General features: G+C 35.8%; 1 protein-coding gene across 5 annotated transcripts in view; it reads left to right on the forward strand.

The window, feature by feature from the left end:
• Positions 1 to 20,009, forward strand: part of SLC20A2 (solute carrier family 20 member 2) — a 75,602-nt gene extending 55,593 nt beyond the window's left edge. For 4 of the 5 annotated variants that reach the window (XM_063455790.1, XM_063455789.1, XM_063455788.1 and 1 more), the window contains exons 7-11: positions 6,998 to 7,201; positions 8,606 to 9,197; positions 10,568 to 10,753; positions 12,038 to 12,122; positions 15,179 to 20,009. In XM_063455790.1, the coding sequence (XP_063311860.1) occupies positions 6,998 to 7,201; positions 8,606 to 9,197; positions 10,568 to 10,753; positions 12,038 to 12,122; positions 15,179 to 15,343 (1,232 nt within the window). In that variant the 3' untranslated portion in view covers positions 15,344 to 20,009. Of the gene's footprint in view, positions 1 to 6,997; positions 7,202 to 8,605; positions 9,198 to 10,567; positions 10,754 to 12,037; positions 12,123 to 12,588; positions 12,674 to 15,178 lie in introns of all 5 variants that reach the window. The other variant, XM_063455792.1, reaches the window with a different exon arrangement.
• Positions 20,010 to 20,386: the final 377 nt, after the last annotated feature.

Consider the following 20,386-nt stretch of genomic DNA (forward strand, 5'->3'; position numbering starts at 1 on the left):
TTTTTTTTTTGCCATCCCTATGGGAAAGCATTGGATTGGCTGAAATTTTAAGGGCGTGTGGGCGAGGCCAAACGCCAGCCTGGCCCATCAGCACCTCATCATAGATGGTGCGCAATGATGTAGCATTTTTGCATGCCACGTGCGCGCTCTGAGATGAGGGGACGGGGGGGGGACGGACGGATACCGCGGTGGGGATGAAATGCTGAATCTACGTTGACGAGCAGGACGACAATGGTGGAGGGTATTGGAGGAAGGAGAGCGAGTTTGGACTGCAGCTGACTTGACACGATGACTGAGGTTGTAGCGGTCGCTAAGAGGTGAAGGAGGGGGGGAAAGCCTAGACGTTTCCAGGAGATCTCTAATTGGAAAAAGAGAAAATAAGCAGAGGGAAAAGGGAAGTAGGTCACAGATAAGCTAAATCTAAGAGGTGTACAGTTAAGTTAAGTAAACCAACATTCTCTTTTAATCACATCTAAATTCCTCTGCGCTTTGCTGATCTATATTTAGCAAATAATATATAAATCAAAAGGGATAAAAATAAAGAAAAAAATGGAATAAGAGAGGGGAGTAACAAGGGGGAAGAGAGAGAAAGGGGGAGACAACGTTATATCACAACTTTGTGTTAAGCTACAATATCATTATTAAACAAATCTCATCTTAATCTGATAAGCACTATATTACTATTAGCAAAGAAAGTTATGAGGTCTCCCTGAAGAATTACCCACCTCTCTACCTAGCTTATTTAACTAAAGTTGGAAAATAGATAGCCTCATTATCCCTCAACTCTGTTTACTCTCTACTGTGTTCTACTGGCTTTTTGTTTGTTTGATTTTGTTTTTTTTCTCCTCCGCTTGCTCCTTTTTTTTTTCTTTTTTCTTTTCACACTAAAAATGGCTTCTAAAAGCCATACTTTTAAAAGAGATTAAAAAAAGAAACTAAAATGGACAAAAGTATGATAGGCTTTTTCTCCACAAACTCTCCTAAGGATCAGAGAGAACAAAAACTCCTAATTTGAGCGTTGAAAGATCTGCAAATGTCAGCCTTGCTTCGCAAGCAGAATTAGAAGAAACTCAAGTGTCATCTTCTTATTTAAAAATCTGTCTCGATTCTATATTAGAGACAATCAAAGAAGAAATAAGAACCAGTGCAGCAGAAATTAAAGGAGAAATCACATCAACAGGCAATAGATTAGCTAGCTTGGAAGAAAGAATTTAATACATTGAGAAGAAATATCTGGATTCAAAGACCGGACAATCAGTTGTGGAACAAAAACTTATAAGGTTGGAAGATAAATTAGCAGATTATGAGGATCAAGCTAGAAGACACAATCTAAGGTTCTGCAATATACCAGAAGAAGTGACTACAGAAAAACTGCAGGACTTTCTACAGGAATTATATAAGAAACTAGAAATAAATATACCTGGTCAGTACCCTATTATGAATCGGTGGCACAGAATGCCTAAGCCTAAAGGTATTCCTGAAAGATCACCAAGAGATGTTATAGTTAATTTCATCTCGTATCAAATGAAAGAACAAGTCTACAAGCGGTTAAGGACTTCAAATAAACCAGAGATTTTCCAATTTACTCGTCTTTGAAGACTTTTCATACATTACCAGCCTTAAAAGAAATCCTTCGATTCAGCTGGAAAATTGAAAAACTGGATAATACAGAAGAACTGGGATTAATGTATAAGAAGATACCTATTGGAAGATCTAGAAAACGTCAGAAAGATAAGATCTCAGATCAATGTCGTTGAAGAGAAGGACTTTCCCCCTTTCTTCTCTCTAAAGAAGCTATGATCTAACAATAAGAGGCATTTTAAATATTTTTTTTTAATGCATATAATCAGCCATTATTGATCCACTATTTGCTTAGTTATCGAGGAGTTATACGTGTTTATAACTGCACATATACATGTGGAATCTTATTTTATTTTTATTTATTTTTCTTCTTCATTTTTGCCATTTCATTCTTCTTTTTTCGCCATTTGCCCTAAAGTTTTTAAATTTGTTGAATGAAAGGTGGATCAGATGTGGATCCTTTTCTGTTTTTGTAGTTGGATGTCTTTTAATGTTTTTGTATTGTTTGGTGGCAGAGCTCACAGAGTAAAAATTGATCTTAATGGTTAAAATATTATCGGTCAATACACAGGGGTTAAATTCACCTCACAAAAGGTCTATAGTCTTAACATATCTGACAAACGTAAGGGTAGACATTGCTTTCGTTAAGGAAACTCACTGCAGGGAATGTGATAGAATGATCTGGAAATCTCAAAAACATCCAAAGCGGATAACTGCCTCTAAACAAAGCAAAAAGTCTTGCGGAGTTGCCATCCTCTTATCAGAAAGACTGCAAGTAGACATACTTTATCAATACTTAGATGTAGAGGACCACTATCTAATTGTTGTATGTCTAATCAATTACATCAAATATACCCTGGGGGATGTTTATCTTTCAAATATTACTCTGACTAGAACATTAAAAAATATTCTGGATAGAATGGAGGAAGTTAAAGAGGGTATTTGTATAATCACAGGAGATTTTAATTCTGTTTTAGATCCTACTCTAGACAAAAAAAAACGCCTGAAGGTATTAAAGTGAATAAATTGGTTACCGAACAAGCTAAATCTTTGTACAACATTCTAAATCAATACAACTTGTTTGATATATGGAGATTAATCCACCCCTTTGACAGGTATTTTACCCATCTTTCCAAAACTCATATTTCTTATTCACGGATCGATATGATCTGGGGAAACTCACTACTCATAGAGGACGCTAAAGCAATAGAGGTAATAGACAATGCGTGGTCAGATCATAGTATAATAAATATGGAAATACAAAATAAGTATCCACAACTAAATAGATCTACTTGAAAGCTTAATTACTCTCTTTTGAAATATGAAGGCAATTATGAATATTTGAAACCGAAAATAGAATTTTTTCTTAGACCATAATATTCAGGACACTTCGCCAATTAATAATTGGTGTGCTTTCAAGGCCGTTATGCGTGGACAACTCATTAAGCTTCAGAGTAGATTCAGTAAAAAAAAAAAGGTAAAATATTATCAGCTTTTTACCATACGCTTTATACCCTGTCTAAGAGGAGTAAGATTCTCCCTACAAAATAAATTGACTGAAATAACTCAAGTCCAAAATAAAATCCGACTGTTAGATCGAACGATTACAAATTTAGAAAAATTACAGCTAAATTATTATTATAAGGGAAACAAAGCAGATAAATTGTTATCCAAAAAAACTAAGAAAGCAACAAACAAGTAACCGAATATTTAAAATAATTGATGGAACGAATACCTATATAAATCCCAGAGATATAGGGAAATGCTTTAATTCCTATTATTCTAAATTATATAATCTGATCGATCAAATTAAAGCATATTTGAAGAGATCTTCTCTCCTTTCTTTGTCTGAAAATCAAAAAGATTATTTAAATAGACCTATTTCTACAGAGGAGATACAGGCTGTAATTACCCAGCAAAAAAAAATACAAGACCCCTGGTCCCGATGGATTTACCATCCAATTCTATAAATTATACAGTCATAAAGTTATTGGAGCTATGGTTTCAACTTTTAACAGCACCATTCAAATAGAATTCCCAGCCGAAATGACCAGAGCTAATATTATACCAATTCTAAAACAAGGGAAAAACTCCACAGAGGTTGTAAACTATCGACCAATATAATTAATAAAAATGTCGATGTTAAGATTTTTCCCTTAGTTGTAGCTAACAGACTTTTTGATAGAATTCTTAATCCATCGGGACCAGGTTGGTTTTGTCCCGGGCAGAAATTCTGCAACAAATGTTCAAAGGGTGGTGGACATTTTTGATTTTGCTAAAAAGAGACGCCTTCCCCTCCTGACTCTGTCACTAGAAGACGAGAAGGCATTTGACAGTCGGGTGGGATTTTATGAAGACTTCTCTGGAGAAATATGGTATAACAGGTTTTTTTTCCAAGAGTTATTTTTTCACTATGTAAAACTCCTTCTGCTCGCACTATTGGACCTAATATTACTGTAGATTGGTTCAAACTTTTTAACGGCACACAACTTTCTCCCCTTCTTTTTATTTTAACCATCGAACCATTAGTGGCTCATATCCGAGACTGCTCGGAGATAAAGGGACTAATGGTAAATTCCAATGAAGCTAAAATTAACTTATATGCTGTTGATACTCTTGTGACTATGATAGAACCTTTAAATTTCCTGGGAGCTCTTATGAAAGAAATCAATTAGTTCAGCCAAGTTTCAAATTTTAGATTAGATATGTCTAAATCTATTATGATGGTAATACATGCGAATAAACTCCACATTGAGGAGATTCAGTCTCAATATCACTTTTCTTGGGGTAAAAAGGTGTTTTGACTATTTGGGTGTTAAAATTGTCAAAGATGTAGATGGAGAACAATGGAGGTAAATTTTCTCCATATCTTCAGACAAACTAATGCAAAAATGAGGGAGTGGAGACAAGAGGATATCTCGTGGATGGGCAGAATGAATACCATACGTGCATATATTTCATCCGAATGGCAATACCTGTTCCAGATGATTCCCCTAAAAATCTCAAATAGTTGGCTATTTATGATTGAAAATATATTTGATACATTCATATGGAGATACAAGAGACCAAGAATCAATAGAATGGTATTGGCAAACAAAACAAAAAAGGGTAGAATTAATATGCCTCTGATTGTCCATATTTACAAAGCTACCATAATAACGCATATCTATAGATCCCAATTGTTTTCCTCTAGGGAGGAATCTTGGTAGCGAATTGAATGTAATCTCACACGGGTGAAGAATTGGGATATACTGATATGGAATCCTAAAAAAAAAAAAAAAGAGGAGAACAAAATGGATCGGAATAATAGCTTGGTATTTGAAAATGTAATGAATGAGTGGGATAAACTAAAAAGGAATTTGAAAATGGATAAAACAATCCTACCTATAGAGGATCTTGGCATTAAAACCTGGATAGGTTATATTAAATAGTTGATTCAAGGAAACAATATCAAAACTTTTACCCAATTACAAGAGGAATTTCCTTACCACGCCAAGAATTATTTACCTATCTAAGACTCGAGTATTTTGTTAATATCTATATTTTGGGACCCTCTTTGGTTCATGGTTGCCCTTTTTCAGGATTGTTTAATTATAAGGATGTCAAAAGGCCCATCCCCAAAGCCATAGATTGTATCAGATTAACCTCTCAAATTTTGTTTCTTCAGCAATATCTAAATGGGAAAAATAATTAGTTTGTAATATTGACAAGGACAGTTGGTATAAGGTTTTTATTATGTCACCAAAAATATACAGTGTTTAAATTAGGTAGAAACATTCTATAAAGTAACCAACAGGTTGTAATATGTCCCAGATAGCTTGTATAAGATCTACCCAACTTATTCTCAGGTTTGTTGGAGATGTAACCTAGAGGTGGGTACATATGAACATATCTAGTGGAAATGTAAGGATATAAAAACAATATGGAATTGCATATTTGCTTTATTAGGAGATATGGGTATTGAACTTTTTTAAATCTACAACTGTAGCTTTGTTACTTCTTGACTGACCTATTTTGGAACAACTAGATCAATGCCTAATTATCCATTGTGTTATTGCGATCAAAGTATTGATTGCTCATTCATGGAAAGACTCATTAGTTTTTTCATGGGCATAAAAAAAAAAAATTATCTTGCAAATGAATATGGAGAAGAAATATACCTATATAACCTCCCCTTCTGGAAAAAAAAAATAATAATCTAGAAAGATGGTCTCGCTACATAGAACAATGGTCCCCACTCGTCTGAGTAGATGACCAAAACAAATTTTTAATTATAATTTCTGCTGAAAATCAAAATAGGGATATCTATGGTAATCTGTGAGCTCTGACCGCCTTTTTTTTTGTTCTTTTTGTCTGTAATTGATATTTGTATAATGCATACAATATAGAATATTGATTCTTCTATTCCCTTTGGTAGAAATGTGCATTATCATTGGTGTGTATGCTTTGGTCTTTCTATGTCAATCCTTTTTGTCAATGCAAAACTATAAATAAAAATAAAAGTAAAACAAATGAGACTTTTTTTTAGACAAAGCAGAGAAAAACAGGAGTGCGTGTTGCACATAGACATAAAATAATGGTCAATACTCAATTAACGGTGGACAATCAGACTCATAGATGCCACCTCATCATAGGAATGTATTAACTTACCTGGAGATGGATCTATCTGTCCCGCTCCGGAGAGCCAGGCATTTCACTAGCTGTGTTCTCCTCTCGAGATCAGGCATAGAAAGGTTGCAAAAATATGGTTGTGTTGCTAAGAGTATCGCTTGAATACTTGTGAGGGCGCCACAGATGCCACCATCTTGTCTGTCGCTGTAGTCATTGGTCGCATATCTGAATATATGCCCTCAGATGTAGGTGGAATTTCAGGACCGGGATAACCCCCACTGGACCAAAGGGGGATGGGGATAAAGATTGCTGCAAATTCAATCACTAGCCTATGCCGTCCTTCTTGCGCCAAGTCAGCAAGAAGGCAGCCAAAAGTGACCTGCCTAAAGTCCCCAATCAATAGGTGACTGAGGTTAGTTGCTTAGATCAGTTATATCTGCTTATTACACAAAAAATCTGCCCTGTGCATCCTCTCTGCTTGGCAGCCAAGCCCCCCCATTTAAATTTTTTTTTTTTTTTTTTAAATAATAAAATTCTCTAGTATTTCCCTTTTCTCCTTTCGTAGAAATCTCCGATTGCACTCCAAAGTATATTTATACTGCATAAAAATGCAATCGACGTAGCAAGCTACATTATGCTGAATATTGAATGCAATCTTTATTCTCCTACTGGCTTATTAGCTTCATGTAATGTATTATATGCAATTGTAATGCTACCTATTATTAGAGACAGTAAGTGACCTTTTTTGGTATTTTCAAATTTAGTATCATATGCTGTAATGTCTCTGCTTTTGATGTTTCAACAGGTCGATTAAAGAAAGAAGCGGCATTATCTCGCATATCAGAAGAAAGCCTAGATGAAAAAAACCAAGATGAAGAGACTCCTGTCTTCAAAGAACTGCCTGGTGCAAAGGGAAATGATGAAAGTGTGGTGCCTCTCACTAGTTCCACCACTGAAGCAGCTGTAGGATCTGATCCCATAGCCAATGGAAATACGAGAATACCATATGGTATGCTTGGCTTTTTTTTTTTTTTCCCTGTCTTACTATTTTTGGTAGCTCTGATTTTCTCATTACCGTGTCTCTCGTAGCATGTGTAAAATAAGAAAGGAAGGACACTTGGGATTTGTTTGCTTTTGTTGCTGCCAGATAGGGCTTATGGCATTTCATACTTGTGTGTCACTTACATTTTTTACTATTTGTAATAACATTAAGCATAGAGCTGTTAAGGGCGATATGTATGTATGTATGTATGTATGTGTGTATGTGTGTGTATATATATATATATATATATATATCTATCCAAAAGTACAAGATAGCACTCCAGGGACTTCCAAGTCGAATGAATAAAGCTTAGCTTTTATTAGCTCAAAATAAAAATCAACGTTTCAGTCTGTATCCCAGACTTTCATCAGGATACAGACTGAAACATTGATTTTTATTTTGAGCTTGGAAGTGCCTGGAGTGCTGTCTTGTACTTTTGGCTGTATCTGTTTGCTGATAAGCACCGGGCAAGTACATCAAGGAAGGTGGAGTGCATTACTATTTTTGTTTTATATATGTATATGTAAATGTTTTTGTTGTTGTCTTGTTTTCCCATATATAATAGTAGAGCGAAAGGTGTGTGTGTGTGTGTGTATATATAAATCTGTATAACAATTTGCACAGTTGTGTGTGTGTGTGTGTGTGTATATGTATATCAATAGATAGGTAGGTTTGTATATGTATACAGTGCTGCAGTATAAGTTGGCAATATATATATATATATATGTGTGTGTCTAGTGTTCAAGTAGAGATTGTAGCCGAATTAGTCCAGTGAAAGATGTAAAAACCAGATAAAACTCATATCTTGTAATACCTTTTTTTATTAAACTAACAGAATTTTGTAATGATACGCTTTCTGGAGAACCTCCTCAAATCTAAAGCATTTCTGGGCATTTGCTTTATATGTATTTTTTACAAGGATTTTTTACTGCCAACTTATACTACAGCACTGTACAAATAACAGAACCGTAGGTGAAGACAAAACAAGCTTACTATATATGTATATTTAGATTTATTTTAAATACATATATACTAACAATACATTATCGATAAAGTTTTTTCCAAATCCTGTAATGCACAGTTAAAGATCATTGCAATTTTAGTTATTAAAAACTGTTATGACTAACTGTGAGTGGCACTGTATTTTGGCGTTCACAATCTCAGAGCATGCATGTCCCTGCCCACCTGAAATTATTGTGCGTTTCACTCCCAGACAGCAGCTGCTATGTATGACTGCTGGCATTAAGTTGGCCCAAATACTGCATGACTATTATGTTCCATTACAGAATGCAGTTGCTTAGAACGTTCATAATAAAACTTGCATTCTATACTGTATAGACATTAAACCTTTGTTGTTTTCATTGTTACCAGGAAGAGCTGCGTCCATGACAAACGGCTCTATCAGATCACCTGTTTCCAACGGCACATTTAGTTTTGATGGGCATAGCATGAAAAGTGATGCTCACGTATATCACACTGTTCACAAGGACTCTGGGCTTTACAAGGATCTTCTGCACAAAATACACCTCGACAGAGTAACGGATGACCGCCCCTCACATGACAATAACTACCGGGTACTGAGGCGCAACAACAGTTACACGTGTTACACAGCTGCTATTTGTGGCATGCCAGTGCACTCAACCTTCAAAGCGGTTGATCCAGCCACCCCGGAGGATAGTGAAAAGCTGGTGGGAGACACTGTGTCCTACTCCAAGAAACGAATACGGTATGACAGCTACTCCAGCTATTGCAATGCAGTTGCAGAGGCAGAGATTGAAGCTGATGAAGGTGCTGTGGAGATGAAGCTTGCTACTGAACTGGCTGACTCAAATCCACTCCCGGATGATGCGTTGGAGGAGGACAAAGAGGAGAAAGACCAGTCACAAGTCCATCTCCTCTTCCATTTTCTCCAGATTCTGACAGCCTGCTTTGGATCCTTTGCTCATGGAGGAAATGATGTCAGGTTAGATATGTTCATGCCGTCAAGCAGTGATGGCTTAGTTACTCATTTACGTATATTATGTACGTATATTGCTCTGCTGCCCCTCTTTGGGAAAACAAAAGTAGTAACCTGAAATTCTTTTTGGAAATTATTTGTCAATGCATTATTAGAAGCTGTTGATATATCTTACAACTAAATTATCCAACAGTTGAAGTTATTTTCTTAGCATATTTGGATATAAGCTATTGATCTTAAAATGTATATGATCTACTCCAACCAAAAACCAGTGTTTTCATAATGAATTTTGTTGGATTAAGCCCTCCTGAGGTGGTGTACCCCCACCCCGATCTGTTCTCTCTTAGCCCGATCTTCCTCCATTGACATTTTAATTCCTATCCCCCCCCCCCCCCCCGCCCTGCCCGAGGTAAAAAGGGGTTATAGAGGACGGACTGGGCAGGGGGTGGAGGGGGATTCAATGCTGCACCAGCTGTTTAAATGCACATTTAATAGAATGCAAAATATAGAGCTCTTGGGTGACAACTTTCAAAAACATATAGCCTCTGATAAAGTTGTAATTTTTGTTCACGGGACCTTCAGAAAACAATGCTGTATATGTTTGTTTATTTATTTATTACTGGCATTTAGAAAGCGCCAACATGTTCCGCTGCGCTGTTAAATTAGTGGAGAAAGTATACAGACAAATACAAAAGGTAAAGAGGAACCTGCCTGTAAGCTGAGATCTAGCCATTGAAGCGCTTTTATGCAAAGTGCTTTAAATAGTGAGGCTAACTCCTGTATCGACCCAGTTTCAGCTTCTGAGCAATCACTCATGACACAACTAGGTAAAGCTCTAAAGGAGGTCTGTGAATGTGCCAAGAACTCAGATCCTGTTTCCACCAAGTATCCAGTGTATTTAGTTATCAATCTTTGAACCTAAAACCAGTCTTTGGAAAAAAATAATTATATATATAATTACATCTGAAACAGTTTTCTGCACAAGTCTTACAAGCAGTCAGCCATTGCTGGGTATTAAGTAGCAGAAGGTTAAAACGCTGAGATTAATAATCGGACTAATAAAATGCATTGAGCAGAGGCACAAAGCCTTTCTTATCCTCCTGTGACGTATTTGTTAATTTTTGTTTGATTCTTCTCTGTATGGAAGCCCATTCTAAGCACAGTCACTTGAACTGGATTTTGTCACCACCAAGCATTTTATAGCATTAAATGTAGCTTTGGAAATTTCCTATACCTTGTGTACATTTCAAACTGTGAAATGCTGCATGTTTATGTATTCACATTTCTTATTTGTATTCCCCAAGTTACCGGAACACTTTGTTCTTCAAACTGGTAAATAAATTAAATTTGTTTTTGTTTCACTCTCTCTCGCACAGTAATGCTATTGGTCCATTGGTTGCACTTTGGCTAATTTACCAGCAAGGTGGAGTTATGCAAGATGCTACAACGCCTGTGTGGCTGCTGTTGTATGGTGGAGTGGGCATCTGTGCTGGTCTTTGGGTGTGGGGTCGGCGAGTAATCCAAACTATGGGAAAAGACCTTACCCCGATTACACCATCCAGGTAAAGTAAAATATAAGTGTATTGATTAGTTGGGACTGACAGCATTTTTAGAAGTTTAGACCACCTGTTTGTATAGAACAAGTGCATATATACGTTGGACACCAGTACTAAAATGTTTTGAAATAAGTCCGCAAGTAGCCAGGTGTAAGGTGGACTTGTCAGTGTTTTTTTTGGCAGTTTTGGTAAAATACTCAATTTTTGTAAACTAAGAAAAAGAAAAAAAAAAAGATTTAAGGTTCAATAATATCTGGATGTCAACAGCTGACAAACTATCCTTTACATTGCTACCTTCCAGTTAAATGGTGACTAGGACACTATGTTAGGAATACACATTTGTATTCTTAATGCTGTTATGTTGCTTTAATTGTAACTTTTAAATAATGCATTAAAAATGGCAATTGATAGAGGTTTTAGTAAAGGGTTATGTTTTTACACTTAAGAATTGTCCCTGTTTAATGGTTCGTCTATGAAATTATTTGTTTTATATACAATGTGCTGCGGATCGATTCTGTCTGTTGGTGAAAACTACATACAGCCTTATGCAATACTAAGGCTGCAATTTCAGTGCTCAGAATTTTAAGTGAAATCTATTTGCTTTTGTTCGTGCATACATTGTTTTCTGCATACATTTTTGTGCACGCAAGGATTGGTAGATTGTAGTATTCTTGTCAATGTGCTAAAAAAAACTCTTGAATGTTATAATGTCTATTGCCATGTAGAAACACTTTTTTAACTTAAGATCTATTACAAGGGATGACAATTGTTTATAAAACCCTTAGATGCCTCTTTATAAAGCTTATATAAGTGAAGAATCAAATGTAAGATAAAGGGATTTAGAATTGCAATTTACTTGTGTTCTGCAATGTATTTTTATATTTTATGACTTTAATTTGTACATTTAACAATTAGAGATAAAATATTTACTTGTTCTCAAACTACGACGTCCATAATCCCTACTCTGAGAGTGCTTTCAATAATAAAAAGCTTTAGAGACATGGTTTCCCCTTCCCATGCACCATATATAGTTTCCTTTTGTCCAATGTCTGAAAACTGTTTATAAATCTAAATATGCTGTAAAATCTTGTACAAATTTAAAATATCCAATGTTCCATAGTACATTTGTCATAAAGCAAGATATGAATGATAAAGCGCTCTCTATCCGTTACTGGACCAGACCATTAAAAAGTATTTTTTATCAGTAAAAAAGGATGTCTCTCTGCTAGCAGAGAGACCGTGATTAAAATTAAATTGTGACTGTAAAGTGTTTTCTTATGCTCCCTGCAGTGGATTCACTATTGAGTTGGCTTCAGCGTTCACAGTTGTGGTAGCTTCCAATATTGGACTCCCTATCAGTACCACACACTGCAAGGTATGGCTTTGCCAGGAGACTGCAGCGGGGGTAGCCTTGACTATCCATCCACGTTGTTTTTCTGCAGTTAAGATCAAAGTTTAGTGGCATGAGAGCATCTTGCAGAGACAAGTCTGAAAGCTTTCACGCAATTGGTTCCCAAGGTTAATGCTTCACATCTTTTCCTATCTGCAATAGCCATTTTAGATTTATGCCAGTCTTTATGTTGTGTTTAATTTGTACTATGTAGCAAAAATCTTAAATGGCTATAATAAAGATCCTTATAACTCTTAGAGGACCATTTTTGGTGTCCTGCTACTTGTGCCACTAAACTGATCTAGGAAGTTCACCTACTGCTGCTTCCTGCCTCATCATATACCATTCACTTCTTCTGATGCATGCATGCATGGCATATGGTCTCCTACATACACCTCAAACTGTGTCTTCTCTTTTTTTTTCATGTTATTACTTTTGTTCTTCTTCACAGTGGATTTTGCATTGAAGTTACGTGTGCAATAACTGTATTAGTAGCCTCTAATGTGGGTATACCCATAAGCTCAACTCATTGCAAGGTATTGGGGTTTGTAGTGCCCTCAAAATTAAAAACAAAAAAAATCACATCATTTTTTATTCTTTTATTTTTATTTTTTTTTGCCTTCAACTGAAAATTAAAGAAACTGCTGACTATTGCAATTGCCTTCAATAAATATTCCCTCTCTGTAAAGAAATCGTCACGCAGGAATACATGATAGCGATCAAAAACAAACTTTAAAACTCTGTGATAGCTTACATAAGAGCGTAATAATTCTAACAAGCGTGCTTTACCGTAACTTGAATTTGACATGTTGTCTTTCAAAGCATTTTTTTCTCCACATAATGCATGCATGATATGACTCTTGTGACTGGCCAATTTTAGAATTTTCATCTATTTTTTTTATTTTGTTATTTTTAGGTTGAGGGAATTTGTAGGGTGTTTTGAAGGCAAACTGCACACATCATTAGTTAAAATCAGGGATGGCCAACAGAGGCGGCTCTCTTGCCATTGTGGAACTAGAGCATCCACAAATTCTTGTCGAGCTGCTTTCTTTTGCCGTTGGCCACCAATGGTTTTTTTTAGTAAATTATCGATGCTTACAAATTATTTCTAACTTGCTTTATTTTCTAACTTCTTCTCTTCTTTTTCATAACTAACTACTAATAACTTAATGTATACTTAACATAGGTCATAACTCTAGCAAGCTCCTTTTTTATGTGTATTACAGATCTGTAGCCCATTACTTACATGACGATAATCACTTTCATTAAAATAAACAGTGTACAAGTTTAAAAATTATTTCAATGCTAAGAAAGGAAGCTGTAGCAAAAATACAAGTTTATTCTATGTAGTAATATATTTTTTCGAAAGCTTTTATACTCTAAGAGAATATTGATGTTCTGTTTGTTATTTTTCAGCAGGCTGGGGGGAAGACTTTTTCCACTGCACTGTTGTTTACTGTAACATCCATTTCCTGAAAGTCTGTTTAGTACTTTCTAAATCCCAATTGAACACGTTACAGAGACATAACTCCCAACATTTCAAATGGACGAAGAGGCACGTGTTAATTTTAGGGGTGTGGGTGGGGATACGGCCAGGGGCAGGGCTGTTCTGAGACATTTTAGGAAATGTACTGATAATTTATACAACTAAAATATAGTTTAGGACAAGAACGATGTGTCTTAGTTTTAAGATACATAACTGTGAAAAGTATTTCTCTGGAGCTCTGTTATATACACAGATACAACAATAACATGGAATTTCTAGAAAAGAGGAACAGAGGGATTTGGGGCCAAATATATATTTATAATTTACCCATTAACTAGGCACACATGGGAAATATGCAGAGGGTATTGGAATAAACGGGGAAAAACCTTGTTGGCCAATGACAACCTTCTCTATTGAATGGGTTTGTTTCATGCAGGTTAGTGGAACATGTTCAGACAAGTTTAGGATTTACTACAAATGTGCAGTAGAAAGGTAGGTTATTTGCCTGGAGCTGTTCCTCAAAGCCGTCGCCATCTTGTTCCTGGGGACTTCTACAGCTCCTGACAAATTCTCTGCCATTAGGTGCTTCCGTGCTGTACTCTCACTCATACAAGAGAGTAGAACACGGAGGTCTATGAAAGATCACATCTCGCGATGAGCAATACAATACCTGAATCCAAAAACCACCACTTGCAACTTTCGCTGGGACTGGATAAAAGTTGACGGTGGAGCTCTTCCCTTTGTCAACTTTTGTTAACCTCGGTCTTGCCCACAAGACAAAGTATCTTCTGATATCTTTGGATTCTGTTGGAATTTCAATGAGATTCCATCTCTGAATGTATTTTTATAAAATACAAGTGACAGACCTACTTTGAAGGGACACTTTCTAAGCACCGGAACCACTACAGCTTAATATAATGGTTTTGGTGTGAAAAGACTTTTCCTGCAATTTCAGCAATATAAATACTGCTTTTTTTGAGAACTAATGAGTAGAGGTTGGCATTGCTATATATAATAGCAACTTGTATTTTGGCTACAGTTTTAAAGTGCATCTGTCAACCCAAACCCATAATTTTATTTAAATGATTATTATTTTTTTTTGGTGTATTTGGAGTGGATGTTTGCAGAGAAAAACTACACTTGTTCATCTTTGTTGTCACTGCATACACATACAAATATGTTTTGATATGCATGAAAAGTGGCACATTTATTTTTATTATCACTTAACGTGCTTTCTTATCAGCCACTTTTGAGTTCACTGTGGTCTTATGCCCACATCTATTTTTTATTGATATTATTATATCGTTTACAAATTTCCCTCTGACTCCAAATCAGAAATCCTTTATGATCAATTTCCACAAATAGGCTTCCAGTTCTTTAACATTTAGTGGTTTTCTCTCTGCTAACATTAAAAAAAAAAAAAAAAAAAAATACGTGGGTGACATATTCACTTTAGGTTGTCTGACATAGTAACAAATCTAATTTTCTTGTGTTATGTGATTCTTGTCTTACACGTTTTTTTTTTTTTTTTTTATTTCCCCCCTGCTCTCTGAAGGTTGGATCAGTGGTATCGGTGGGTTGGATTCGATCACGGAAAGCAGTTGACTGGCATTTATTCCGCAACATTTTCCTTGCTTGGTTCGTGACGGTGCCTGTGGCCGGCCTATTCAGCGCAGCAGTCATGGCTGTAATGCAGTATGGCATTCTCCCATACGTTTGACCGTACTACCTAGACTTAGAAAAATAAAAGCCTATTTCAATGTTCATGCATACTGGAAACATCCTAGGCTATAGCAATATTTCAGGCTGCCCGCTTTGGTTGAGGAGGAACATAAAACGGAAAAAAACAAAAACCTTCTTATCAAAGCATCATATCCTTGATGTATCTACTCTATCTGCTGTATATAATATATGTCAAATTGGTGGGATGTGCCTCAATACTTATATTTAAATAAATATATATACGTATAGTAGATAACACTACCAGAGTATTATAATTTGGGATGAGAATATTTGCATAGATCTTTTTTTATCTAGATAAGAGCTGTACATAATGTATTATTTTTGTGAGCTTTTCTTTCTTTTTATTTTTTTTTTGTTCTGATTGTAATCTTTAAAAAAAAAAAAAAATGGTATAGATTTTAAATAAAAATGCCCATGTCTACTTGATATCAAGCGAGGTACAAAAGACAAAGCTTAAATTTTGTAAAGATGTATTTAGGTCTGTGACGGTCAGTCTGTGTGCAGCGAGAACTACAATACTGGAACAAATTTTCAAAAATAAATCAAATAGGTGCAGAATTACTTTTATGGAAAACAAAAATGTCACATCTAATTTGCTTTGTATGTATAATACTGTAATTTCTAATTGTAAATATGTATAAGCATATTTTTATTAGTGCATTCATTTCCCTTTTGACATTTTTGGGTAAAGAAGTTTAGGAAGTACCAAAGACTGAGTGGAATTCGCCTGCCAGTATTTAAATAAAGTCTGCTCGTAGTCGTATGTTATGGTTTGAGAAATCTTTACGTGGTCCGAACAGCCAAAAAGTCGTAGATCACGACGAGTGCGTTTCCACACCATGGGTTGAATTCTGCTAAATAATTTGCATATGAAGATTGTTTTACAGCCACAAGTGTCGTTCCACTTGTAACTTCTAACGCACATAAAACTGTCTTTACTGCACTTAACACGTTTTGTTTGGAAATATACATTTTTTTTTTTTTCACATATGTAAAATTACTTTATGTAATCACTGGAATTCTACAGCAATACAATTTGAATATTTATTAAGGCATTAGCAGGTAAAGTATGCAGTCAGAGCATAGAGACCTATTAATGTCTAGCTCCTTACCATTGGGTGCTTAAAGGGACACTACCATGAAAATGTATAATCAATAGTTAGCTTGTTGCTGTGTGTAGCAGGTAATCGGGGTCCGATTAGCAATATCTCTTTGGTAAACTGTTTTATATTGGTGTTTTTGAGCCGCTTTCCAACTATCATACTAGTGACAGAATATTCTACAGAAAGTACACTCAATATTGATCTTTTATTTCAAATGGAACATATCTAATTTCCACCAAACACAAACTTTTTAATTAAATGAATGTTATTATAGCCCACAGGGCATAAGTGCAACAAATAAATCTTTCGATTATGAGTAATTTGTATTGGGTTCAGTGTAGAAATGTATTCAATTAGATAAATATCATTTTTAGCAGTGAGGAAGCAGACAAAAATCCCCTAAACTGCCATCAGGTAACCAGGTGAAGTGGCGCAAATCTAATTCAATCATAGTATTTCCTGCTCAGTTTTTTAGAATGTTAGAATGCATCACTGTTTTTGTTTTGTTTTGTTTTTTTATGGTAGTGTCCATTCAAAATAAACTACTAAGATGTGATGACAGCCTAATCGCGAATATTCTTTCACCATTAGTTCACCGTAGAGACTGCAATGTAGTATATTTTTTTTGTTTTTGTTTCTGGTCGTGTCTTTAGTGTAATTTATAAAGAGACTATTGGAAATTGCAATCTCTGTACCATTCAATATCAGTAGAACACCAGTCCCAGCCTAGTCAATTTACTATAAACTGTACATGTTTACAATGAGAGATGAATTGTTTAAGGATATTAAACGTTTACTCCTAATGTTATCACCACCAGCAAACAAGTTTATTCTGTGAAATCTCAAAGCCAGGTGAATTGATCTGAAAATATAGTGTAACAGAACTTATTTAAAACCGTTATTTTGTTGCAAAACTTTCCAAATTCATTAAATTCTTTTAAGAAAGAAATTGAGTCAGCAACTCAATGTTATAACAGAAAAAGTACTACCCTAGTTTGCACTGATATATCTAGTATACCTAGATCAGTGTGCTTGATTCTCCTCTATTTAAGAGGTAAATGTCAACTCTTTTATAAATCCAATTAGATTTTACATTATAACTCTTGTATACAATAATTGCAGAATTTGTACAGTGTTCTTCTCAAACATTTTACAGTGTATGTACAAAGCAGTGTATGTACAAAGGTGCACCATATTTTAACCTAAAACTAAATCTATGTTGTCAAATAATTGAATAAGTACAACAAACAATTTTTACAATTTGTCCAACATGGAAGTACATTTCAAATTATTTTTGTGTGTATGTGAGAGAGAGAGAAACACTATGTATGCGCACACATGTACATACTAAATATATAAAGAATGTAAAAGATGAAAATATTGCAAAGGTTTCATGTGAGAATAAATATACAGGTGACACTAGTGAGATTTTCCCAGTGTAGAACTTACGAACATACATTTCTTTTTTTTTTTTTTTTTTTTTTTAAGTTTTGCATAGTACTGTAATGTGTTCCGTTTTTTTAAGTGGGGCAAATAAAGTTTTTACAAATGCTGCCATTATGATGTTCTCGTGGGTTGTCTTCCATTGTGAAGGTGACCTTCAAAACCTGAAGATCTTAAAATGTTAAAATGCAGATGCTGCTATATATAATTTTTTTTCCCTCTCTTTCTCCTTGATGAAACCTGTTCTTGGTACATGTAGGTATACATAAATGTAGGGGGTTATTTATTTTTCTTTTTTATTTCTTGAGGGCTTTAACTTTCATTAAGCTACGTTATTTGTGGTCTGTTACTTCAGTTTGATTGTGTCTTTATATTCACCCATAATGCACTGCTTTTCATCGGGGCGTTCCAATATTAAAGCTAGCTAGGATGTTGTGTTGTTTTATCATTATTTTTTTTTTTTTGTCCGCTACGCGAGTATGTTTCAATTTATGGGCTTCAGGTTTTTTACAAAAATAAATAAAAAAAAAAAAGTTAAAAACACAAACTTTCCTGTATTTCAGTGCCAAAACAGACTTCTCACTTCAGCCCACTCCTCTTGATGTATTTTGTCCAATCAAATGTTTCTCATAGGGAAGCTATGAAGACATACAGAACATGTGCCGCATTTTGTACAATCTTCCAAACTAGTGCTTATCTACGAGAGGGAGAAGCATTGGAAGCACACTCAGCATTTGGTGTCGGCATACTTTGCACGCTGAGGCCAGATGTAAAACAGATTTAAGTAATTAAATCTGTTTTTGTGTGAAGCCTCCAGGGCAGGGCTGTCCAACCTGCGGCCCCCCAGATGTTGCTGAACTACAGCTCCCATGATTTCCTGACTATCTGTTTCATTGAAAGAATCATGGGAGTTGTAGTTCGGCAACATCTGGGGGGCCGCAGGTTGGACATGCCTGCTCTAGGGGCTGTCTGACAGCTAATAGAGGTGTCTGCTTTGCAAAATGTAAACATTGCTGTTTTACAGAAATGGCAGTTTTTGCAACATCTATGCCCAAATATCATGTAATTATCCTTTCTGTTTTACAGAAAACCTGCATAGCTATTTTGTTAACCCACTCTAGATTAACTTCCAGGGTTAGTATTAAAATGGCAAACCATAAACTTACAAAGTTTTAAAGACAAAAGCATCAGCCTTGGGATTTTAGCACTGCCAAAACTCGGGACAAGCTGTTTACAGAAAGATGCATGTGCAAACAACCTGCCTCATAGGAAGCACTTAACATCCCACAATGATCACTGCGTGGCTGGCAAGGATAGACATTGTCAGCCCCTTGAGGCTTGCAGCTTGCTCTCCACACTGGAATTCAAAACCAATTTTCCATTAAAGGAACACACCAGGCACCAAGACCACTTCTGCCCATTGAAGTGGTCTTTGTGCCAACTCCCACCACCCTTAACCCTGCAAGTGTAATTATTGCTATTTCTATAAACTATAAGACCACTAGAGGGACTTCCGTGTTTTAAACGACGCTGGACGCTATGCATGAGGACCTCTGGCATCGCCGAATCCCCATAGAAAAGCATTGAATAATGATTTCCTATGTGGAGGTCTAATGCATGTGTGCGTGGCCATTAGGTCTCCCCTGCTGGCTGACGGTGGGGGAGGTGCGTGGGCGGAGCCTGTCCAGCGCTGGATTCAGGTAAGTCACTGAAGGAGTTTTAACCCCTTCAGCAACATGGGATGGGGGGTGGGAGGTAGAGGGACACTGCAACGGATATGTTTTCCTGGCACTGGAGAATCCCTTTATGTACATATTTTACTTTGTATGTTATTGGACTTTCTTCAGCACAGTGGAGAGATCAAAGTTGTTGAGCTACCTGAAAAGGACCTTGTCATCCAAGAATTGTATGTAGTAGATTCCCTTACATCATAATGGGAAATCTATTAAGGAGCTAAACTACAGCCAAAATGGGCAGGTTTATTGAAGTATTTTTTTATTTTTTTTTGTGCATTGTATGCAAATGTGCATTGAACTAGAATAAGTAACCCTGAAATGATTTCTCACTACAAGTTGACCCGTAAAAAGTTTTTAGTAATGATCCAGGAAAAAAAATTGCGCTACATTTGGGATAATAATTTTTTTTTAAAAAAAAAAGACTGCTAGGTCCCTTATTTTAGACATTTGTCGAGTGCATTGCCCATTTCTTCTTCACTTTTGATGTAAGTTAAATCCGTAGTCTATCTTCCAAAAACATAAAATAAAATAAATGTACACAAGCCTACACATTTAGGTTTTTTTTTTTGTTTCTACCTTGTGCAGTGTAGCTTTTCTTTATTTACAATGTAGTAACTGGATGTTACTCTAAATAGTCAACTGCAGGAACCTTGTTGGCCTAAGTCTATTTTTGTCTATGCTTTGCATTCTCAGTGGTGTTTGTCATGTGAGTTATATTCGATCCAGTGAGTAGTTGAC

The sequence above is a fragment of the Pelobates fuscus genome, chromosome 5 (genome assembly GCF_036172605.1).
Source record: "Pelobates fuscus isolate aPelFus1 chromosome 5, aPelFus1.pri, whole genome shotgun sequence".
Classification (NCBI taxonomy): domain Eukaryota; kingdom Metazoa; phylum Chordata; class Amphibia; order Anura; family Pelobatidae; genus Pelobates; species Pelobates fuscus.